General features: G+C 40.0%; 2 protein-coding genes across 5 annotated transcripts in view; one reads left to right on the top strand and one right to left on the bottom strand.

Annotated features, from left to right (window-relative positions):
* Positions 1-26130, top strand: part of fstl1b (follistatin-like 1b) — a 73870-nt gene that overhangs the window by 25060 nt on the left and 22680 nt on the right. Inside the window, exon 3 of the mRNA XM_069888502.1 lies at positions 24983-25084. Within this exon, the coding sequence (XP_069744603.1) occupies positions 24983-25084 (102 nt within the window). The remainder of the gene's footprint in view (positions 1-24982; positions 25085-26130) is intronic.
* Positions 1-26130, bottom strand: part of cd247 (CD247 molecule) — a 255004-nt gene that overhangs the window by 211975 nt on the left and 16899 nt on the right. For 2 of the 4 annotated variants that reach the window (XM_069888503.1, XM_069888506.1), the window contains exon 2: positions 17984-18065. The gene's annotated coding sequence lies outside the window, so the exon portion shown is untranslated. Of the gene's footprint in view, positions 1-133; positions 228-17983; positions 18066-20891; positions 20948-26130 lie in introns of those variants that run through there. The other 2 variants (XM_069888504.1, XM_069888505.1) reach the window with 2 other exon arrangements.

The following is a 26130-nucleotide window of genomic DNA, read 5'->3' as shown; positions in this document are numbered from 1 at the left end:
AGTGAGATTCCTGAGTATATTACTTAATAATAGAACCAGAACAACTGATCCTTACTCCCTTCCCATTTTCTGCATAAGAGAACCGTATTGCTGATATCAGCATTTCTCAATTAATCATTTATCCGTTGCTCACCCAAGGCAGATGCTGTGTGCTCCAGTTATGCTGCTAGGCTTGGGTTGTAAAATCAAGTAGATTTGGCAGAGCACTTGAGGGTTGCTCGTGTCACCTTTGAAAGGGAAGGAAAGGATAAAAAACTTGCAATTGGAAGTATCTTCCTTTGCCACTTCCCTCCCACGGAGAGCCTTTGGATTATCAATTCCCTTGTTGCAGGAAAGATTTCTCTACCACCATTACCTGGATTTTGGATATCATGTGTGAGGGGAAAAAAAAATTCACCAGTTATTTCTCAAATTCCAAAAAGTTTTCTGAGGTCTTTCCACCCGTGAATTGAAGTCAGTTCTCATCAGATCCAATATAGGCAGCAGAGAGGTATTTTAGCATCTTTTTCATGCTTAACTGATAAATAAGAGGCTGCATAATGGTGAAATGGTCATCGTAGCTGCCACATACAGCATCAGCTAACCTTGCATATATGTGTGCTTAAAAAAAAAGTTCTTTAAATTGAATTGCACTTGGATAAATCAGCAGTATTGGGTCACATGTGACAAACTTAGAAGGTTCCCATACTAAATACTTGAATTTGTTGGTGTTGAAATTGAAACAGCAGGATGTAATGAGCTTGGATTTAGATAATTCTCACTGCAATCATTCTCACCTTGTATAATTAGAATGTCATTATCTACAAAGTTGTAGGGCAAATTAATTATTTATAGATATTCCTTTGGCAGGCATTTTTCATATAGCATTGTGTAAACTGCTTGTGCACAACACTTCGATATTTGTGTGTCTCAGCTCAATCACATGACAAAGAGAGGAAAAGAACCGTAAAAATAGATGATTGGCTTCACTTGAAATACAAAATTAATACAAATTATTATTTTCTATCATCAGTCAGTTTATTGTGTATAATATACTATATTAGATCTGCTGCGCTGGGTGGGTCACGTCTCCAGAATGGAGGACCATCGCCTTCCCAAGATCGTGTTATATGGCGAGCTCTCCACTGGCCACCGTGACAGAGGTGCACCAAAGAAAAGGTACAAGGACTGCCTAAAGAAATCTCTTGGTGCCTGCCACATTGACCACCGCCAGTGGGCTGATAACGCCTCAAACCGTGCATCTTGGCGCCTCACAGTTTGGCGGGCAGCAACCTCCTTTGAAGAAGACCGCAGAGCCCACCTCACTGACAAAAGGCAAAGGAAGAAAAACCCAACACCCAACCCCAACCCACCAATTTTCCCCTGCAGCCGCTGCAACCGTGTCTGCCTGTCCCGCATCGGACTTGTCAGCCACAAACGAGCCTGCAGCAGACGTGGACTTTTACCCCCTCCATAAATCTTTGTCCGCGAAGCCAAGCCAAAGAAAAAGATCTTGATTAAATATTCCTGAATTTGATCCATAATTAAATACATTAGTTAGAGAGCAGAGACTTTATTCTTAAATTTAGGTAAAGGCCCGAAATTAAAGCAATGCCATTTAGAAGTGAAGCCGAGAGCATTTTTCACACAAATAGTTATGTAAATTTGAAATTAACGTTCCCTTGGGCACAGTTATATTTATTTCACCTTTTGGAGAAGCCTGCATTTTGGTTTGTATATTTAGGATTTACAGTGGCAAAGTATTTCTTTTTGTAATTTCCAATCAGAATGTATACAAATTGGCAAGCAGCAGAAGTGTAAATATGTTAACTGATAATATGTGCCTAGTACATAAGTGAGTGGTAGAATGGGAGTTGATGAGAATGAAACATGGGATTAATGCAGGGTTCATGTAAATGGACAGGCGATCATCGGTGCAGACTCAACAGGCTGAAGAGCCTGTAACCACCTTCTATTTCTCTGTAAATCCACATGAAGCACATTTCTTTTCTCTGTGTTCCTTAATTTACTGTTGGGAGCCCCAAGCTGTTCTCAAAGATTTCCTCCAGCTGATATTCTCCAAAGATTCCACATGTACCCTGTAATTCTGATTGTTGGACTTTTGTGCATTCTCTTACCTACCATTGGCTGCACAGCTTGCAGCTTGTTAAATCGTACTCATTAGAAATTCACATCTAAATCCTTCTCTAGTCACGCCTTCGCGTGTTTCATCTCAAGATTCAATTTATTATCATAGTAATAAAACAGTGTCCTATTACATGAAATTCCCTTTTGCCTGCTGCAAGGCAGTCAGATTCATCACTGGCAAGAATTGCCTATGTGTCTCTTACAGTCAGACTTACAGTCAGAAAGAGAGAAGCAAAATAGTGTTCCCCAGAGTCACTGAGTGTCCATATATTCGCCTCCAGCGCTTCTGCAGCCTCCGCAGCCACAAAGCATCCAGTCCAAACCACTGGCAACCTGAACTCCAGATCTGAACCTCCGACATGGTCAGGGACCCTTCGGCGCCCTCGGCGCCTCCTCACATCCCGGTTCCGACCTGGCACCCCTCCGGCCAGTTTAAGCCAGACTCCAGCAGTCTACAGCCTGCCGTGAGTCTTCCAAAAGCAGTCTCCAGCAGCCTGCAGCTTCCGTGGGTTCCTCGTCTCGAGTCGCCAGCAGCCCCGCCGCAGAGCCCCCTCACTGGTCTGCCTCCATGGTCGCAGTCTCATCCGCTTCTCCCTCTCAGATGGTGTCCTGCTCCAGTCCTCCGCTTCCCTGGAGCCTGCACCCCCGGCTCCTGCCGATTAATTGGTGCTGCCATCTTGGGTGCAGACCTCAAAGTCGCAGGACCTCAAAAAACCTCCCGTTCAGAGCCGACAGCAGTCAACTGGGCAGCTAGACCCCGTGGGTTCACACCAGCGGTAGTGCTGCCACTACAGCGACTCCGGTAGCGCCACCATTTTTGGTCTTTGCTGATCATTTGAGGTTTCTCCTCTGCTGACTCAGTACTTTTTATTCTGACAGCACCTTGGCCAAGTCCTTGCAGGAAAGGTGCCAAATATACTTTTGTTATCCTAGTCTGTGATTTGAGTATTTTCTCTCTATGTGTGTGTTTTATTCTTCATGTTTTAAAATCTTACTTAATTAGAAAAAGCTTTTCTGAGCATGACATCATGAGTAAATGGCGACAGATCAATTGTTCTTGGAAACGTTTGTGATGGAGCATATCAGCTCAATTCAAAAAAGACCGTGCCCCTCCCCATAGGTGTCAGACATTTCCTCAGGAGTTTCCTGTGCTGTGGTCAGGATCTTAGACTAACATTGAAGCAGGGGCTCTTTCATAAACAGTATTTGACAATTTCCTTTGGGTAAGACTCGATGCTAATTTTTCCAGTTCATTGCCTAAACTACCTGGATTATTTAGTCTCAACACAAGAGTCTCCAGTGTTGAGACTGCTGCGGCATTACACTTTTGTAAACTGAAAGCTTTGTATCACACAAAGAAAAAAATCTCTTTATGAAAGTCTCTTTCTATTTGGGGGGGAAAGTTTTTTTAAAAAGGGTATTAAACAAAATTAAACCAGTAAATGTAACACTTGCATACTCTCTCTCTCTCTCTCTCTCTCACAGCCTGCTTTGGTCTGTTTCTCATTCATTAGCGTACTTTTGCAATATTGTTAGTGTGTGTGGGCCAATGCCAGTTTTGTTTGAGGCAATATCCTATGCATGTTGGATTAGCTCCATCTGGTAGACAAAATCAGACAAAGTATGAATTTTGGGAAGGATTGAGGAATGAGGGACTCAGAAACATTGCTGAAGGCAATCATCAGATATCAAAAGCATCAGGATTTGGAGTTAGACAAGCAATTAGAAGTTTGGGTGCTTGGCATTAAAGTCAAACAGTTGATTAAGATGGATAGGGTGGTATGTGGTGGTGCCAGACACAACAAACAGGGGCTCCAAGGGCACCGTCAATGAAAGGGGGTCTCATTGTGCGTTTTGTTCACAAAACGATGGTCCAGTTAGGGTTAGATATCTTTCACTAACATCTGCCCGTTTCTTAACCATGCTTTGATGTGAATGGTTCCTATTTCTGACATTTCCCCTGATAGTGGTTTTGTGGCCTTTGTTCAGTAGACATAGATCGAAAGTTCACTGTGGAATTGTACTCCATGTTTAGTTTTCCCGTTATGTTCAGTTGTACTTGAGGAACATTTATTGCTGGATTCATTGGCATGTTGATGCTCTTATTTGCAAAGCTTTAATAATGACAACTATAAATAGTTATAGGTTACCATCTTGCTCTTTTTTTTATTTGCCCATGGTAGAAAAACAGTGATACCAAATGGGAAATGACAGAACTTGCTGTTTGGCCAAAATATCTCTTGGGATTGCTAGCATTGGTGTTAAAGAGCTAATCTTTCAAGATACTTTTTATTTAATTAATTGAGTCAGCATGTCACCAGTGATCCTCTATTTAGACTTCTAGACTGATGCTTTGCAGCTACCATTTCAGAACCGTTGATGTGTATTGCAGAATGGTTTGAGTTTCGTCGGCTTGAAGTCCACAGTAATCTCCTTTGTCTTGTCAGTGTTGAGACTCAGGTTGTTGTTCTTGCACCATTTTACAAGCCTTACAATCTCCTCTCTGTAACACAACTCAGGATTGTTGCTGATGTGGCCAACTTCTGTTATATCGTCCGCAAACTTGATAATTCTGTTGGAACTGAAAGTGGCAGTGCAGTCAGGAGTCAGCAGTGTGAACAGTAGCTGGCTGAGCACCCAGCCCTGAGGTGCGCCAGTGCACAGCGTGATGGGACTTGAGGTTTTTCTGCCAGGACAGACTGTGGTCTTTCTGACAAGAAGTCCAGAATCCATTTGCAGAAAGGGGTATAGAGTCCCATTGAGGACAGTTTATCCACCAACTTCTGAGGTGTGATCTTATTGAACACTGAGCTGGTCAATGAACAGCAGCCTGGGGTATGAAGCATTGTTCTTTTGGTGGGTCAGGACAGAGTGCTGGGTCAAGGCTATTGCTTCTCTGTGCCGGTATGGATAAGAGACAAACTGGACCATTAACAGTTACATTGATGACAATTTTGACAAAAACAATATTCAAACAGTTCATTATAAATTTCACATTTAAAGTAAATTTGCAGGAAAGTGTTTGGATTTTTTAAGTCAAAAACTATTTCTTACAAACATTTGTGATTTTATGTTCATTTTGCATTGAACTTGAATTTTCTTTCCATCCCAGCAAATGCCATCCCAACTCTGATTTTTCAAAGAAAAATTCGAACGTATCCAAACATGGCATCGGTATACAAAATCCCTCAAATGTATTATGACCATCATTACTTTAGAGATCAGCTCCAACATACTGCATTACATTTCTGAATGCTGCTCTATTTCACAAAGCAAACTGAAGCAACATTGGGCCCAAAAAATACTCAACTTGACAATCAACAGAAACTCTCTGTCGTGATATACTTACTGATACAAACGATAGATTCTTTGAAAGTTATTACCCAAACTACTTTCAATGAACAAAAACATACAATATTGTTTAGCTTGTTCTATCTTCCTCAGTGGTTTCTTGTACAATGGCCGATGTGAAGATCTACCGGGACCAATGCCTGAAGAGGGTGCACAAAATCAGTGAACCGGTGCGGACTCGAAAGGCCAACATGGCCTGTTTTCGCTCCGTAAATGGTGATATGGTTACAGGATGTGAATGCAGAAAGTTCAGTGAATGTCAAAAACAGAAAGATGGTTAAAAAACTGCATTTTATGAACAATATGAACAAGTTTCTCATTCACTTTTGTGAAGACAGATAATAATGGGCTAGATTTTGATTGCCAATGGGCTTCTGGAGGAAAACAGTCTCAGAATTTCAAATTCCTACCTCAGTGACCAAATAGATGATATTGGGAATAATCATGCATCTCGATTGCAGCAGGAAAATGGAACCATTGGCCCAACCTATTCATGCTATCCAACTTGTTCTACCTAAGCTAGTCCGACATGTCCATGCTGACCAAGTTGTTCCACCTAAGGTAGTCCCATTTGGCTAAACCTTTACTATCCATGTTCTAAAATGTCTTAATGGTATTCACCGCCTGCCATCCAGGTTAGTGGGATGGGAAGAAAGACATGTTCACCAAGACAATAGCTACTTAAACAAAAATGGTTTTATTTTCTTAATACATAATTATATCAATATTTAACTTGTTACTATTAACTTAACCTAACTTAATAATTCTAAGCGCACATGTATGTAATGTGTATGTGTTCAGGAAAGTTTTCTGTTTCACTGTCCAATCATTCACTTTTCACTTCTCCAAGTTCACTGGTATCAGGCAATTTTCCAAACTGTGCCCAGAATTTAACATTTTCACCAGGCTCTGGTGCTTTAACTTAAATTGTTGCCGCAAAGGAAGATCTTTGTTGGTTTCAGAGATGTTCGTTGGACACACACAAACTGATTTCCTTCAATCACCCACTTCAGTGTCTTGCCGAAGAAACATGCCCCCTTGTGAGTTTTTCCAAAGGATAACTACTTCTTCCAGGTAATCACAAAGAGTTCTTTTTCCCTAATTTCAGGAGACATACAATAACCAGACACAGCTTCAGTAAGTGACTAAAAAGATTTGTAATCGGCTGAACTCGGAACTCAAAACCCATCTTGAAATGGGGTCTTGCAGCAGGTCTGCAAACTTGCAGTCTTTAATACCAACTACTCCTGAATCTTCCCCAAAGAATGAATGTTTTCTTTCTGTTTGCAAAGCCACATGACCTCTCTTAGAATGGCATCTTTCAACCAGCAATTTTAACTTCTGGCACCAGTCTTAATAGCAAAATATTTTCAGTTCTTGACCCTGGACCCTGTACAAACCTGCTGATCCATCAACACCTACTTGTAAAAATCTCACAAGTCCTCTCCCATTGTCTCAGCAAAGCCAGTTGGAGACATGAAGTCTTGCACTTGAGATGTTTGTTTGTGGAATGTGATCTAACAACTGCACCTCACAATCTTACCCCTTTTAAGATATATTTTATCATAATTTTTTAACCCATTCCATAACATGGCATGAGGTCAGAGGTACCATAGAGGGTCAGTTAAGTTGTTATAGATTGAAGTGGTCTCAAACATATGAGTGCAAGCTCAAACAATTTGTCATTAGTAAACAATTAAATTTGCACCATTTTTCATTTAGTTGTCATATAACTGGCTGGGTGTACTGGAGAACAGAATTAATTACACAACTACCCATGTATCTCAGAGATCGCTCCATTTCGATGGTTACACTGTATGGGGATTCAGACTAATAAAAGCTGTCTTGATTAAAATAAATGTTTTTCTATTCTCATCTCCAAGAAGAATGCTGTAACCATTTAAACTATATTTGTGTTCGCTTTTCATAGAATTGGACAACATGGAATCAGACCATTTTCAGCTGAATTCTTCCATGCTAACTAGTGGGTACCCCTCCATATTAATTCCATCACTCAGCACTTGGCCCATATCCCTCTCTTGTCTTAACAATTCAAGTGCTTGTCTAATATTTCTCATATGATGTCAGTGAACCAGCTTCAATCACTCACTTCGGCAGTTCATTTCAGGCAATTAACACTGGGTGAAGAAGCTCCCCTTCATATGTCTCTCCCCACCACCCCCCCCCCCCCCCCACCCATTGCTTCTCCTGGATCCTCTAGTTTTATCTACCTCTGATAAGGGGAAAAGTTTTGTGACTTCATAATTTTATACACCCCAATCATGTTCTCTCCTAACCTGCTCCTCTCCAGGGACCTAACTTCTCCAGTTTCTTCTCAGAACTGAACTGTTCCATCCCAGGTAACATCCTGATTTTGTTTTCTCTGTATTCTCTCCAATGCTAATACATAATTCCAATACCTTGGTAACCACAACTAGCTGAGGTCTACCAAAGTATCATGAAGTTGGACTATAATCTTGCCTTGACTTTTGAAGATGTATCTCATGTTTTCTTAACTATGTTATCTACCTGCATTGCCATCTTCAAGGACTAATGGGCTTGTACACCAATGTCCCTCCTTTACTCAATATTTTCTAAGACCCTACAGTTGATGTATGTCCAAGCATCATTTGTGCTCCCAAATTGCATCTTGTTAAAACTCCATCTGCTAATTTCAGCCCATTTTTAAACATATTGATATCTTTCTGCATCCTAAGACGACTTTCCATGCCATCAACAGCTCTGCCAATCTTTGTGCTGCCCACAGACTTACAGATCTGGCCTCCCACATCCAGATTTGAAGAGTTGGTGGAAGATTGGAGGTTGGTGCCAGAAATTGTAAATCCAATTATTTAAATCTGAGCTCTTGAGCCAATCAACTGAGGGGACACAAACAGGAACAGTTAAAGATAAATGCTGGCAAGGGCTCTTGTAAGCTCACAACTGTTTTTTTATTTTGTACAGAATTTTCCCAGCAAAAATTATTAAAGTGTTACTATTCTTTTGATGTTGTATTTTCCCATCATTAACTAAATCAAACACATGGAAGTATTACACTGTAAAATGCCCAGTAATAGTTTCTCATGTACATTATATAAATTATTGCAGTGAAATCATTGCATCACTTGAATTGCTTGGAAGTTTGAGATAAGCCAAGCACCTCACCAGCTGTTCTCCGGAGAACTACAGGGATGAAGTGAGTATGTTTAGGGCCAGTGTATTTGAGTGCATTCCTGTTCTTGCGATCATAAGAAATGGGAGCAAGAGTAGATCTCTTTCTCTTTGGCTTGGCTTCGCGGACGAAGATTTATGGAGGGGGTAAAAAGTCCACGTCAGCTGCAGGCTCGTTTGTGGCTGACCAGTCCGATGCGGGACAGGCAGACACGATTGCAGCGGTTGCAAGGGAAAATTGGTTGGTTGGGGTTGGGTGTTGGGTTTTTCCTCCTTTGCCTTTTGTCAGTGAGGTGGGCTCTGCGGTCTTCTTCAATGGAGGCTGCTGCCCGCCAAACTGTGAGGCGCCAAGATGCACGGTTTGAGGCGTTATCAGCCCACTGGCGGTGGTCAATGTGGCAGGCACCAAGAGATTTCTTTAGGCAGTCCTTGTACCTTTTCTTTGGTGCACCTCTGTCACGGTGGCCAGTGGAGAGCTCGCCATATAATACGATCTTGGGAAGGCGATGGTCCTCCATTCTGGAGACGTGACCCATCCAGCGCAGCTGGATCTTCAGCAGCGTGGACTCGATGCTGTCGACCTCTGCCATCTCGAGTACCTCGACGTTAGGGGTGTGAGCGCTCCAATGGATGTTGAGGATGGAGCAGAGACAACGCTGGTGGAAGCGTTCTAGGAGCCGTAGGTGGTGCCGGTAGAGGACCCATGATTCGGAGCCGAACAGGAGTGTGGGTATGACAACGGCTCTGTATACGCTTATCTTTGTGAGGTTTTTCAGTTGGTTGTTTTTCCAGACTCTTTTGTGTAGTCTTCCAAAGGCGCTATTTGCCTTGGCGAGTCTGTTGTCTATCTCATTGTCGATCCTTGCATCTGATGAAATGGTGCAGCCGAGATAGGTAAACTGGTTGACCGTTTTGAGTTTTGTGTGCCCGATGGAGATGTGGGGGGGCTGGTAGTCATGGTGGGGAGCTGGCTGATGGAGGACCTCAGTTTTCTTCAGGCTGACTTCCAGGCCAAACATTTTGGCAGTTTCCGCAAAGCAGGACGTCAAGCGCTGAAGAGCTGGCTCTGAATGGGCAACTAAAGCGGCATCATCTGCAAAGAGTAGTTCACGGACAAGTTTCTCTTGTGTCTTGGTGTGAGCTTGCAGGCGCCTCAGATTGAAGAGACTGCCATCCGTGCGGTACCGGATGTAAACAGCGTCTTCATTGTTGGGGTCTTTCATGGCTTGGTTCAGCATCATGCTGAAGAAGATTGAAAAGAGGGTTGGTGCGAGAACACAGCCTTGCTTCACGCCATTGTTAATGGAGAAGGGTTCAGAGAGCTCATTGCTGTATCTGACCCGACCTTGTTGGTTTTCGTGCAGTTGGATAATCAGGTTGAGGAACTTTGGGGGACATCCGATGCGCTCTAGTATTTGCCAAAGCCCTTTCCTGCTCATGGTGTCGAAGGCTTTGGTGAGGTCAACAAAGGTGATGTAGAGTCCTTTGTTTTGTTCTCTACACTTTTCTTGGAGCTGTCTGAGGGCAAAGACCATGTCAGTGGTTCCTCTGTTAGCGCGAAAGCCGCACTGTGATTCTGGGAGAATATTCTCAGCGACACTAGGTATTATTCTATTTAGTAGAATCCTAGCGAAGAGCAAGAGTAGATAAGCATGAAGTATATAATCATTCAGTTGAATATTGAGCAATCGCTTGTTACTTTATTACTTCTCTTTACATGCTTCTCCCCATTCACAAAGTAAACAATTTTCATGATTAATCCACAGTAAATTTCCAGCTTGTGCCCTTCCCAGATGCTGCTGTCAGCATAGCCATTCAACCAAGTTTGCGTGGCTGCTCCCAGCTCTGCAGAGCAAGTTAAGCTGATCTTACCCCATTCCTTTCTCTCTTAAATGCTCCATATGCAATCCATTGTCTCAAGCCCCATTCTCCCCATTACCTCATCTCTTGACTGTGATGACCTGGAGTGTTCAATAGGGAGCACTGTGACACAGTTAAAAGACGTATGCATCTCTGGATATTCAAAGCAGTATTCAAAAAAAATATTTCTTGTATTTTCATATAGAACCATAGGCACACTACATCACAAAACTGGCCCTTTGGCCCATCTCGTTCAGGTTGAATTATTTTTCCGCTTAGTCCCATTGACCTGCACCAGGTGTCTATATAAATTTCTCTTGAATGTTGAAATCGAACCTGTATCCACCACTGGCAGCTGTGTGGCAACTCTCGATACCCTCAGGGTAAAGAGGTTCCCCTTAAACATTTCACCTTCCACTCTTAACCTGTGTCCTCTCATTCTTGTCTCACCCAACCTCAATAGCCTTTTGGCATTTGTTCTATCTATACCTCTCATCATTTTGTATACCTCTCTCTAATCTCCCCTCATTCTCCAACAATCCAGGGAGGGAATCCTAAAATATCATCAGGGTCATAGATAAGGTGAATAGTGACGGTCTTTTTCCTGGAGTAGAAGAATCTCAGAATAGAAGGCAGTAACTATAAGGTGGGGGGGATTTAGAAGGGTTGTGAGGAGATATTTCTTCACCCAGAGGGTGGTGGGCGTAAGGAACGAGTTGTCAGACAAAGTGATGGAGGCAGGTATGTTCGCTTCCTTTAAGAACACTGGGCTAAATACATGGATGGGAGGGGCTTGGGCCTAATACGGGCCATTGTGACTAAAGCAGGAGGATGTATTGTTTGACATGGACCTATTTATGATGTGCGTGACTCTGACTTGATGTCCAAATCAGAGCAATTTTCATTATTGCAATTGTAAAGCTACACCTTCTCTGTGACAATGGCATCGAGAGGGTACTGATTTTTCAATAGCACATTTGAATATAAAAGCTATTGAATTAAAAAAATATATATTTATTCTTGGCATTGCCAGTCCTGGCTGTGAAAAGTATAGTACCTTGTGTCATATATTCCTCCTGTTCCTAACAGTCAATGCAGATCACAACAGAATATCAGTCCGATTTTTATTAATCTTAAATGAGCAAGACTGGGGGAAAAAAAACTCAGTTGGATTATTCTACACAGCAACGTTATAGGAAAGGACAGGTCCAAGCCTCAGTGACTGTGATCAAAGCTTGAAGCATCAACATAATTTACAAAGGAAGACTATCAGATATCACTCAAGAACTGTTGCACTGACAATACATCAATGAAGGTGAAAACGTGATTATTGATTTAAATGACGTTCAAAACCTTCCCAGGTGTAGGTTAATTGGGTGTAAAATGGGCGGCATGGACTTGTGGGCCAAAATGTTCTGTCACTGTGCTGTATATCTAAATTTTTAAAAAAAAATGGATAAGCATTCAAATGTGTTGTGAAGTATCAGAATTTCCAGTGATAAATGTAGTTCCTTCATTATAAGTTTGATTTATAAAAGCTTCACCCTCTCTATTGGGGTACATATTATTCCATGCTGACAGTCAGTATTTCACTTCTTCCATGTCTTATCACAAGTCACAATAGAGCAGGTTGTTTGCTAAATATAATCATCATCCAAGGTTCTAGGCAAGGAATATTTTCCATTACTTACCATTAATGGCGCCTGGCAGTAGGTAGGAGCTAAATGTATGGACTTGTTTCACAGAGATATGAATGAGTAACCACAGCTGGGTAATTAGAAGAACTAAATCTATCACTGAGTTAGTTCAAATTCATTTCTGAAATTGTTTTCATCATGTGGATCTCCATCTTAAATCATAAATAAAGCTTCTAGTTCTCCAATTTAATGAGAATTCTCTTCTTCTTTGGCTTGGCTTCGCGGACGAAGATTTATGGAGGGGGTAAAAAGTCCACGTCAGCTGCAGGCTCGTTTGTGGCTGACAAGTCCGATGCGGGACAGGCAGACACGATTGCAGCGGTTGCAGGGGAAAATTGGTGGGTTGGGGTTGGGTATTGGGTTTTTCCTCCTTTGCCTTTTGTCAGTGAGGTGGGCTCTGCGGTCTTCTTCAAAGGAGGTTGCTGCCCGCCAAACTGTGAGGCGCCAAGATGCACGGTTTGAGGCGATATCAGCCCACTGGCGGTGGTCAATGTGGCAGGCACCAAGAGATTTCTTTAGGCAGTCCTTGTACCTTTTCTTTGGTGCACCTCTGTCACGGTGGCCAGTGGAGAGCTCGCCATATAACACGATCTTGGGAAGGCGATGGTCCTCCATTCTGGAGACGTGACCCATCCAGCGCAGCTGGATCTTCAGCAGCGTGGACTCGATGCTGTCGACCTCTGCCATCTCGAGTACTTCGACGTTAGGGATGTAAGCTCTCCAATGGATGTTGAGGATGGAGCGGAGACAACGCTGGTGGAAGCGTTCTAGGAGCCGTAGGTGGTGCCGGTAGAGGACCCATGATTCGGAGCCGAACAGGAGTGTGGGTATGACAACGGCTCTGTATACGCTTATCTTTGTGAGGTTTTTCAGTTGGTTGTTTTTCCAGACTCTTTTGTGTAGTCTTCCAAAGGCGCTATTTGCCTTGGCGAGTCTGTTGTCTGGAATTCTACAATTACGGCAAAACACTGATAGTTGATATCCCATTGTTAAAAAATTTCCATGGTCCAGCATCAGCCTCACTGGGAGCTGTTTCCTGCAATTCCTATATAAACAAACTTGGTTTTCATTTCTCATGCTTCCTTTAACATGCTGGGCCCTTTTCCTGCTTTCCCTTTAAATTCACTGGGGTTCCATTTCCAGTGATTTATTTAATTCAATGGGCCTTGTCCCCTGTGCTCATTTTAAACACTTTGGGGTTCCACTTTCCATACTTCTCACCAGGAGCCTAGTTTCCATATGAATATATTTATATTCATATGATCGATTGAAAGACTTATTGTACTACTGTGGCTTCTGGGTCTCCATCGGTCGTGATCGAACATGGGTTTTGCACCTCTGGTAGTCACTGGTTTGTTTAGCAGCGTTGACAGTGGCTATGGAGGGTGATCCTAGAATGGCAGGCTCTGCCACAGTTGCTGCAAATATAGGGCATTGTTGTCTCTCATGAAGAGCCTGTGTAATATCATAAAACAATGCCTAAAAATGTGTTGAGCTATTAATCAGAATAACATCCAAGGATCTGAAATGTCTGGCACCACCATAACCAGAGGGTACAGCATTAAAAGTTTTACTATATGTAAGCTTCAAATGCCTGCACACATGAATGGGAGTGGTTTATTGTTAAAGTTTGGAGTAAATAGTTGGAGTTATGCCGGATGTAAATAATACACCTCTGAGTAATATTTGGAAGCAAAACTTTCTCGAAATTCGAGGCACACGTGTCTCCTTGCAGTCTGAAAGCAGAGAAGTGATTATGACTATGTAAACTGGATTAATTTAGATCAGAAGGAATTTATGCTTGGTTGAAAACAAATAACCCATCTTTAATGCTGTTACAACCTAATCTATTGGAAAACCAAAGCCGAAGGAAAGGCTTCTGTTAATCTTGTGGGAATTAATGTCAGCAATAATTAATCAAAATAGTGGACCAGGAGGTGAAACTGGAGACCAAAATAGGTATAGATTGATGGAGTGGATGCCACAAAAAATGTTTTGTAATATGCAACCAAATATTCCTTTTCTTTAAAATTGCCACATCCACTTCTGTCATTTACTTCACTAATTTATTGCCAAGCTGGTGTTGCATAAGAAAAAAATGAACTTAATTATTCCATTATTCTGCAGAATAGGAAAGGACAAACAGAGCAAAACAAGCTGTATGACCCAGAAGGAATCATATAACTCCAAGGCAGACACAAAATAGACAAAAGAAATGGGTACAAATAAGATTTTGTGCTAGTTCAAATAATAAAGTGTTAAGTACAAAGTTGATCATTTGGCCCTTCAATTATATTGGACAAAATTTAAATGTATTACTGTTACAATTTTTTGATAGACAATAGTAATTTCTATCACAATAATTATATTGATTAAAAATAGTAGAAAATTATATTTCCTGATATTTTATGATATTTCGTTCATCTTAAAAACTAGTAAAGTTGATAAAGCCTCATTGTCATTGATTTGAAATGTTAATTTATTTCTCACTTCTCAGAGAGTTGTTGATGGATTTCGTGTACTTGGCTTTTAATAATGATTTTGAATAATTTTTCCTGTGTAATGTTGAAGTACAATCAGAAAATACTGGAAATACTCAACTATGGAATTGGAAACAGCTTTAACATTTCATTCATTGGTCTTTTAGCAGAATTAGTTATAGTCAGAAATCAACACATTTTAATTTGCTGAGAATGAGAAAGGATGGGGAGAACAAAGAAAAGATCTATCAATGAGACCAACAGAATGACATCTACCCTACTGGTCACAGTTATGAGCAGGTATGAAGGAAACTGCAGCTGAGAAGACAGAGAAAAGAGCAATACTGGATAATAAGAGAACATGCACAACAGATCTGGCAGCTAGTTCAGATTTCTGCTCGCTAGCAGAAATTATTGAATTCAGTGCTGAGTCCCGAGTGCAATAACATTGTTGGAGAATGCAAATGGGAGATTTTGCACAACAATACACTTGGGCTCAAGAAGCAGTAAGGTCATTAGGATCAGTTGTTTAAAATCAGTAAATTTAAATTTCCTCTGTTATGTTCACCCCTGGAGAGATAGCACGTGAAAAATTCTAGAGCCATCCAAGACACTGAGAGCAACATTTTAATTGAAGTTTTCTTTTATTTCTGAATTAATACAGAAGAAAATTGTCCAATCAAATATTGAAGGTTCTTCAGATATTTTGTGCAAATATTGACATTCATTGGAAAATAGTTCAAGCCGAGCCATAAATCTATCGTCTGAGGACACCTGAGAAATCTCAGAAAACATAACTTGCCTTTTGCTCCTCCTGACCACTAGAGGGAGTTGGAAACTAGTTTGTGGCAGCTTTGGCTGGATTCAAGATAGATGCCTCTACACAGTCCTGAGTGAGTTGTTTAGCTAATATAGTTGTTTTAAAAGAACCCAAGTTTCTTTATTTCAATAAAAGAAACATCACACCTTCTACTGCCATCTCCTCAATTTCCTGCACATTTGCCCTGCCCCCTTACCTCTCAAAGACCCAACAAGGACATTTCCCCCTCATCTCCTACTACCCCACCAGCCGCTGCTGCTAGCATATCTGCCACCTACAATGTGATCCCACCATCAGCTTCCTCTCCCCTCTTTACTTTCCATGGTGACCACTCCCTGTGCAACTCCCTCATCTACTCATCCCTCCTCACCAATTATACCCCCCCCCCACCGTTACCTACCTGTGATCACAAGAAGTGCTACACTTGTATACCCACATTTCTCTCACCACTATTTGGGGCCCCCAAACAGTCCTTCCTAGTGAAAACACTTCACTTTTGAATCTCTGGGGTTGTGTTATTTACTCCAGGTTGGGGGATCATTTCATGCACTACTGCTGAAAGCATCATTTGACCTCATCAATTTTCTTTTACTGTTTCTATTCAAATGGCTAAACATTGTGTAGTTAATTATTTAAAAGAGGCAATGATGTAGGTGTTTTTTGAGTATATTTATCCAGCTGCTCATTGGTGTGCCAAAACTTGCTTAAGGCCATACAAGGAAACCCTTTGTCCATTTATGTGTTTGCATTTGTAAGATGTGAGAAAAGATTACAGCTGATGGTACTTTATGGTGTAGCATAACTTATACATTATGAAACAAATGCCAAATATGCTAGGGAATAAGTTATGACTTGTATGTAAAGAAAGGGTTAAATGTCTCTGGGTTGGATTGCATATATACAGTATAGCCTGTTGAGCTACAAGAAGAAATTCTGACTTGAAGTGGAATATTTTTTAGCAACCTTCTTCATGCCTTTAATTTTCTTCCTTTCCTGAAGAATGACTCAGGCTTCAGTGTTCATTCTTTGTGTCTGAATCAGACAATGAATTGTCAGCAGGATTTTCTATTATGGGAGGCAATGCAAGTCTGTTTTGGTGTTTGGCTCGTAGCCAAGTGTGATTATTTCTAAAAATCCCCAAAGTTAGTAGTAACGAGTAAAATACTATCAACTGGTGAAGATACTAGCTCATCTAGAGTGCTCTACCTGAAATTGGTAACTAGGCATAGATTACAGTGAACCGGTCTGTATGACTAAATTCCACACTGAATAGTACAATTAGAGTCCCAAGAGTACCTATTTAAGTAAATCTTGGCATCTGTTACATATTTGCTTGGCAGGAGAGATGGTGATGTCAGCACAAGACTTTCCTTTACCGCATTAAATGGTGCCCAATGTCTCTTTGGAAAATGTTCCTGAAAATAATACTGCTATTTTTTTCTGACAAAGTAAGAATGGTGTTTTAACTTTAGAAAATATGTCTGACAATGTATTTGACAAAATTATCTTGGGTGTATCATTAATCTCTTATGCAGCTCGTGTTTACACTGGTAAGAATTCCAGAATCAGAATGGTGACCTCTTAATTAAGTAACACGGTCAGAAGGCAAAATTTATATGTAGAAATGTCTTTTCCTTTCAATTTGTTGCTTTGATCAATTCCTTTAAATTCCTCTGAAATTCTCCTTCTAATTATTTCTGAAGAAAATTAGTGGAAATATATTATCAGGTCCTTGCATTAGTTATGACAATCCTACCCCAACTGGCCGCAACATTTAGACACAAGAAACCCATGCACGGTTGACTTTTGAAGTGTTAACTGAGAGTTGCAATTGTTGGAAGTTTTTTTGTTTTTAACATAATATTGAACAATGGGCAGTAAATGAAATCCCAGCATTTGCTTATTTCCCAAAATGTTTGGTGAACATTTATAATGGACTTCCTCTCAGATCTATTATTTGCCATCAGTTTTCACATTGTTAGTCCACTTTCATATATGCTATCCATTGAGCTGACAAACATTTCAAAATTTTAAGACAGTAAAATACTTTATAACTGGAGTGAATGAATTTGAACATTTCATACATTCTATCAAAATTTGTGGTGGTATTGAGTGATAATATTTATAAAGAGGGAAACAACTGTTACAAAAATAGAAAAATTATATTTTTTATCTAACCCTTTACTGCAATGCCCAAAGTTTAGAGCACTTCTTGACTTTCTGTTAAACTATGGATTTGGGAAGCAAGAGAAGTGGTTTTGGTATCAATGCAAAATGTTGTAGAGCATAAAAATGAACTCGTATGAACTCTGGACCACCTATGTCCATCAACAAAGGGCTTAGTGTCCTGTTGGCTCTTTGCTTACATTAAAAATTTGGCTGTGATTAAAGGTCTTCCTATTTGGGTATTCAAGCTCTGGACTCTGTATCAAGAGAGAGCGATATGGATGGTGTCTAAGTCAGTTTTTGCCACCTACCTGTTTCTATGAAGAAGTCTCAAGCCTGCAGCTGGAGTGCAACAGTGCCAACAGTAACCCTATCTGTTCAGCAGACTTGATGCTAAAAGGTGAGAAAATGTCAAAAGAAGAATGAGTGCCAATATCAAGCTGAACTTTGAAGCAATTACATTTCACACAAAAAAAGGCTTTCAGTAAATTCATTTTGGATAAAATACTAAAATTTAATATTTTTAGTTAGGTTATTTAAAACAAATCTTTGTGGAATGCAGAAGAAAATTCATATCTTTATTTGAGCTTGACCTGATTGTGGATTTTCCAAAAATGATTTTAAAGCTACAGTTAATGATGAATTAGCTTCAGTAGAGTCAGGTATCTAATGTAGATTGAAATCTATACATGAAACTTATTTCTGGCAGTAAACCACAAGTCATCGTCACCAAACAACTTCACCAGGCGGATTAACATGGAATTTGGAATATGCAACAAATTTTTCTAAGAAAATGTCCACTTTTCCCTGTGAAAATGTTACTTGTTTCATCAACATTTTACATTCCTTGGCATAGCAACTAACATGTTGAGGAATGTGGTGGATTTTAATTAAGAAATGCAACTTCAGTTTAATATCAAGAATAACTTGGGTATCACAACAGCTACAACGAAGGGATTCTGGTCACTTGTGTGCACTAACAAAATATTCCAAAATAAACACCTTCTATCTAATACCAGTCAATTCTATTGTCATCTTCCCCAACATCTCCTTTACTGAAGCACACTATGAGGTGGGTCTCAGATCAATAGGCAATTTATGGGGTGGTGTTTTTTAATATCACAATATTTCATAGCCAGTGGGTAAAAACCACCTTCAGTGTCAAACGTCCTTAATTTGAGGAAGGTAAGGAGCAGAAACTGCACTGCTAAATGTGAGCTCAGGGAGGAATACATTGATACACTAGAGCAGTGGTTCCCAACCTTTTACTTTCCACTCACATACCACTTTAAGTATTCCCTATGCCATAAGTGTTCTGTGATTAATAAGGGATTGCTTAAGGTGATATGTGGGTGGAAAGAAAAAGTTTGAAAACCACTGTTTTAATCATTCCAAATTGATCCGTTATGCACACAGTTTCACAACTCCAAAGGAAATGGACCAATGACAATTTTTCTCAAGCAAAATATTTCAGTCATAATTGGGTCTAGAGCAGAGTTTCTCAACCTTCTCTTCCCACTCACATACCCCCTTAAACAATCCCTTACTAATCACAGAACACTTATGGCATAGGGAATACTTAAAGTGGTATATGAGTGGAAAGTAAAAGGTTGGGAACCACTGACCTAGAGCATGTTGGAATTAAAAAGACAGGAATTAGAAGATTTGGAATAAAGGAGATTGCTAAAAGGAAAAGATTTTTGCCTCTATGTAAGCAGGTGCAAGGCACCAGAAAAATGGAAGACAGCTAATATAGTTCCTTTAATTCAGAAGGGCAGCAGGGATAAGCCAGAAAACTATAGGCTATTAAGCCTTACATCACTGGTGGGGAAATTACTGGAGAAAATTCTAAAGGTCAGGATTTATGTACATTTCCATATAACCATTTACAGAGCGGAAACAGGCCATGTCTGCCTTTCGAGTCCGCACCGGTTCACTAGAACAACTCCACTACCTCTTTCAAATGGTTAATATCTAGAACAACTATTGGAAGTGGAGTTAGATAGCATCACTACATTTAAGAGGCATTGAGACAGACACAAATGGCCAAGGGATGTGTTCTGCCTAAATGTGGGCAAAGGGATAAAGGATTGAGTGTCCCTATGTCAAAAGACAAAAAGTAAGTCTTAAGTGGAGTAATCACATGTAATAGAAGACTGAGCTAAACTGAAAGGTTGAGAAACAACAAGGAAGCTTCTTGCAATTTTGTTATGTGTCATCTTATTCAGTAGAATACAGTACAACTTCGATTATCCAAAATTGGATTCTCCAAAATCCTCATTTATCCAAATTTTTTTCAGACCCGAACTGAAGCTCAAAGGTTGGGGGGGGGGGGGGAATCACTCGACGTGAAATTAGAAGGATGATTGTCCTAGTTTCAGGTAACTCCCTCCCTTCTGTCTTTCCATTTCTTCTTTACTTACCCCTTTTGACTTTTATCTCAAATTCTCTCTCTCAAACTGCTTGCCTCTGTAAGCAGTTAGAAGAATCCTTTTCCTGATGTCATCAAAGAGAGTGGCCTCCCAGGCAGGATCGGGATCTCAGGCTCAGTGGCCTTCCCTCCCTCCCTCCTCTCCCCTTCCCACCCCCTCCCTCACTCCTTGGCACAACAGAGCTCCCAACGCCGAACCCTCCCCTTGGCCCACTACCACACCTGCACACCGGACTCTTTGGTCGGTCTCGATGATCGGCAGCGGCATTTGGGACGTGTTGGGGATTGGCGGCGACCAAAATTTTTTTTTAGTGAGAAAGGCTTAAAACGCTTTCCTTTGTGATTTGTTGTTTAAACATTGATACAAGTGATTTGCTGTTGCTAATGGGCTCTTTTTAAAAAAGTGTTTATCCGACATAAACCCGGTCTGGACCATTTCAGGTAATCAGAGTTGTACTGTATCTGGATGCTGTATTTCAGTGAATGGTAAACTAAAAATGGTCTAATGTAAAATCATATGACCATCCATTTTTCATTTAATTATTGGCTTTAAGCTCCAGTCATCCTGTATTTTGCAGATCCTCATTAATAGGCGCAGAACTGTCTATTAAATCAAAAACTGGGACTTAAATTACATTGTAGATGATTACATGACATTGAAGACACTTTTTTTTGTCAAATGTCTTTCAGTCCTGCCCCTATACAGCTGGTTCAAAAAAGACATTTCAAGTTTTGGCAGCTCTATGGATACGCTCACATAAGGGGGAGGGAAACTATCAACATCTCACCCCCAGCATAGCTGTTCTTCATCAAAACATGATTTAGCAATGTTAGGAATCCTCCCTGACGACCGAGGACCTGTTTCTGTTTCTCTATTGTAGAACAGTTACTACCTCACTGATGTGTCACAAGCTAAGGAATAGTTTAATATTTCTTAGAATTCTACAGCATAGCAATGGGCCCTTTGGCCCAATTTGTCTGTGCCAGCCAACCTAGTCCCATGTGTTCAGCCCATATTCCTCTCAATCTTTCCTCCATGTATCTGACTAAATGCCTTTAAAATGTTACTCTAACAGCCTGTGCTCCTCCCCCTACCCCTTCCCTCTTCTCTCCCATCTGTTTTATTTAGGCAACTGACTACTTTTTGCTTGTAGCAAAATCCCCAGTATCTGGAATTCAAGCAACCGGAAAAAAATTGAGGAAATAAATACATTTTTAAAAATTGAAAGAATAAATAAAAATGTCAATAAAAGTTTATAATTGTAAGTGTACTTCGAAGCAACCCACAACCCCTTGATGAAGATGAGAAAACATTTAGCCAATGGAGCGTCCTGGTTGTACCCTGCTCAGGGCAGCTATTTGAATAAAGTTGTGCTTGTATAAAATGGCGGCGCCCAGGATGAAGAGCCAGCTGATGCCACTCGCCGCTGGAGCTACTCTCCCAAAGTGTCTCCCTATCCCTGCTTAATAAGAGTCTTTATCTTTATTTGTTTTAAGTATATTAGTAAGGCTTTATCTGTGAACCTGGGGGAGGGGAGGTTAATTAGGTTGGTGGTACGGTTAGTGTAGCGGTTAGCGCAATGCTGTTACAGCGCCAGTGACCAGGGTTTGAATTTAAATTTTGTAAGTTATGGGAATTAGCTGATTAAAGTGAAATTTTCATAATTAAGAATTACAATATGGATTTTTTTCTTCAAATTTCTTTAATATTTGCACTATCTTTTGTCTTTTAAATTTTATTCTTAATGCAGGTGTATCAGTTAGGCGTAGTAAGAGTGTCTCAGGCAAATGGAAAATTCACATATCCGATATCTGCAAGCCCCGTTGTGCTGGATACCAGGGATTTTACTATATCTTGATGAAGACCTCAGGCCAAAAATGCTGGTTACCCTTTACATCCTATAGATGCTGAGTAACCTGATGAGTTTCTCCAGCACTGTTAATTTCAGTAGTTGCAGAAGGATTCTTGACACTACTGACGGGCTACTTTCAGATATCTTCATTTCATTTCCTATCCCAATCATATTCCAGCTTTATTCTCTACACACCACACTGTTGATCAATAATTAAACTAATTTATCATTTGTATTGGATCCAAACTGTTTGCTGATGTTATTTCATTGAACCTCCACATTTCGCACAGTAAACTATTATCATTATAAAATGAGCCAAGCCTGGAACAGATTGGCTAATGGATTTTAAATGATCTAAAGACTATATTTACCGAGCACTGTAAAGTGTACAATCAGATAATTCTGCTTAGACTTAAGTTCCTACAAGCTCCTTGGCCAATTTGTCAAGCAATTAAATAATAAATTAAATAAACACATTTGCCAAGCATTTGAAAACCGTCTTGAGTGTGACCATTGCCAGATAAAGATTACAAAATGTTCTTGTATTCTTCTTGCTTACTTCTTCAGTTAGAAAAGAAGGTGATTATTTTTCCTGAGTTTCTTTGGAGGTAAAATGAATTCTATCTACCTCATACATTCTAACATTACCACACCACTCTTTGCAGTTATGCATCAGGCAGCTGCCATCAACTAAAGCATGATGTCCGTCAGAACAATGCCAAATTGTTGGATTTGGCAGATGAGTTTAATTGACAATAATGAAAGGTGGCCACACATTTTGGCAGGATTACATTTTCCGGTCATTACAGACACTTGGTGTCTCTGTTTGTTAAGATTTGTACAACCAGTGGGTTATGCTTTTGATTGACTGTTCAGCAACGAGTTGTCTGAATGTGGGGGGGAAAATAAAAATGTTCAGGCAACTGTTTTTATTCACAATTGTATGGCCTTGGCCTGTGCCTTGCCTTTACACTCAGTACTTATGGTCAGGTTCACATGGCTGAAGGATGCAGTCAGATAATAATATCCCTGAGATAAAATGGGTTAGATTACAACCAATCCTTTACTTTTAGGTTAATAATGCTTGTCACTTTGCTCTTTCCACTTCCATCCACATGACATACCTGACCAATTTGTGCAAATTATTTATTCAGATAGCCAGTATTCTGCTTCTTTGATGGGAATATGGAAGTCAATGGAAGAATTAACCTTCTCAAAGTCACATAGTACATCAAGAGTTAACTTGGACTCGATTTGGATGGAGCACAAAAAAGATTTATTATGATAGCCTGAGCTGTAGCAAAAAAAAATGTATAATGTCAACCTGGAAATTAGAAGATAGCCTGAGAATACAACAATGGTACAGAGAAATGAATACATGTATTCCATTGGAAAAAAATAACATAATTTAAGAAATAATATCACAGTATTCGAACAAATTTGGGAATCGTACATGGAACACAACAGAGAAGTCCTACTGCGGTCCTCTACCGCCTAAAATGACAGAAGGAGAAGATGATGAAATGAACTGACCCAGTGTATAAAAGTAGAAGACACAAATTTCTTGTTTATTTTCATTGTGTGATGACATTGTTTAATGGGTTTAATGTATCATATGTGTTGAATGTTGAGTGGGTGGGGAGGGGGGGTGAAGGAGGGAGGGAAGGGAGGGGGAAAAAATGGGAGAAAATGACACTGTGTATATTCAAGAGGGAAATGTTTGTGTGTATTTTGGTCAGTATGGTTCATAGTGTTCAAAATTTTTTTTAAAATTTAAAAAAAGAGTTGTTGACAAATGATCAATCTCCATTAAATAATTCAGAGCAGTCACAAATGTGAATCCAAGGATAACATCAAGGGGTGGAAGAGGTGCAATGTATGGGAATCCCAGGTTAACATTCCGCCAACTTGATGTTGATACCTGATAATAAGATATGGGGGTACATTGTACAATGTACACGTGCTTGAAATTCTTACTGCAGCCAAACAAGTAATTTTTCCAAAAAAAAACTAGAAGAGTGCACACTAAATTACATTTAAAAAGACAATATAAATATGCAATACCATAGTGCCAAACAAAATGGCATGACCATAGGCCAGACAGCCTTTTTGTGGTGTCGGACTAGTTCACGATTTGTGTAGTAGGGATTTTCAAGAGCCTGTACCCATTGGAGACATCCTGTTCTTGAACCTTGAGGTGCTGTCCTTCAGGCTTCTGTACCTTCTTCCTGAAGGCAGGCTGTCTTCTTGAACTGTCAATCTTCAGGTTCTGTCAGTCAACTAAGTTTGTATTCATTTGTAATACTCATTCTGACATTATTTTAGTACTATTCTTTCAGAGGAACTTTAAAGGTGCGATTGAAGGAAATTAGATGGACAAAATACCTCTTTAAGAATCTATCTTGGGAATATAAAAGTGTTATTTTTATCTACAAACTCCATAAAAATGGCTTCCATAACTTCAATCATAACTGAGTTCACCTCACTGGTTATGTACTTTTATGTTTGATCTGCTGAGTTTCTCCAGCACTTTTTTTACTTCAACCCACGGTGTCTGCAAATTTTCATGTTTTACTTTGCACCTCACTGGTTTGTAATTTCTTGGATAATTTTTCCTACCAATTCAAAATATGTGGTAATAACTTCTGTTCTCTGAAATATTTAAATGCCTATGAAGATACTTGTGACCATCTGACCAGAAGAATGACATACAAATACAAGATAGGTTGTTTCTTTTTAAGTCAGCCAATTACTCCAATGGGTGAGAAATGGAGAAAATACCATTGTCTATATCATTTCAGTTTATCAAATGATGCAATATTTTTCAGTGGTAATAATAAAAGCACAATTGATCTGTGGAATTTTGAAGCTATGATCGTGAAGGTCTCACTACCTTGGAGCTTTTAACTTCACATTGTCCACACTCATGCTCAATCAAACTAGTTGAAAATCCATGCAACCAAAGGTTTAGCACATTGATGTATAAACTACTACAACTTACAGTTTGGGTGTCTATTTTATTACAGGAATTGAGAAGCAAGTCCAAGATTTGTGCCAATGTGTTCTGTGGTGCTGGGAGGGAGTGTGCTGTGACAGAGAAGGGTGAACCCACATGCCTTTGCATTGCAGTAAGTTCACTTTTTTTGTTAAACTGTCCTCTATCTACAGAAGTGTCAAGTGCCCAGATATAATATTCATCTTCATCCAAATTCTATTTTTTGGTTCTCCTAGTATACATCACTGCCATTTAGACTTAAAAATAATTTTAAAATTATATTTAAAAAACTGGAGGTAAAAACTATATCAGCTAATAGCTACTCAAAACTAGCAAAGAACATCATGGTAGTATTTTGAACTATTCGCTGGAGAACAGGATTCAAATAAAGAAGTGGGCAAAGCCAGTTATTGCTTGAAACTCATTTCTTGTTTCTTACAAAACTATGTCAATCATTATCCATCTAATAACAGAAATCAGGAGTTAAGAGTTAGCCATTCAGCCTTTCAATCCTGAACTTCCTCACCGTGATTATGGCAGCATAATAGCACAGCTGGCAACAACTCCGGTTCAATCCTTACTTCCTCCCAGTGATCATGTGGATTTCTACCAGTTCTGTTTCTTCACCCACATCATGAAGGTGTACAAATACTAAAGTTACTTTGGCAGCTGCAAACTGTCTTCATTGGTAGAAGTGAGGAGGATAGAATACAGAGGAATATGAGCAGGGAATAGAATTATTCTGTGAGCAGGGGTAGAGTTGGGGCAGGTGGTCCCTTTCTGTATCAAAAGATCATTCACATTCAGTACTCTATCTTTCTCCCCAATATCTGTTGATCTTTTTACATTTGTACCATATCTCTTTCTTCAATATACCTAATGGCTTGGCATCAATTACCTCTATGTTAGAAAATTCCACAGGTTCACCCCTGCTTTGGTGAATGTTTTCTCCTCATTCCCAAATACCACTTATCTTTCCTTTTCTTTTTGTTTCTTTGGACTGTGTCCCTGGTTCTGGATTTTCCCACCATTGGGAACAATATTTCTGTATCTGGTCTGTCCAGGGCTGTCAGGATTTTATAAATTTCAATGCAATTCTCACTTGTGAATATGAGCCTGATTGTCCCTACCTTCCTTGATATTTCAGACTTTCTATCCCAGGAATACACTCTGGTGATT

This window comes from Narcine bancroftii, chromosome 7, assembly GCF_036971445.1.
Source record: "Narcine bancroftii isolate sNarBan1 chromosome 7, sNarBan1.hap1, whole genome shotgun sequence".
Lineage (NCBI taxonomy): Eukaryota > Metazoa > Chordata > Chondrichthyes > Torpediniformes > Narcinidae > Narcine > Narcine bancroftii.
The sequence above is the reverse complement of the archived record's forward strand: the minus strand, read 5'-3'. Positions and strand labels throughout refer to the sequence as shown.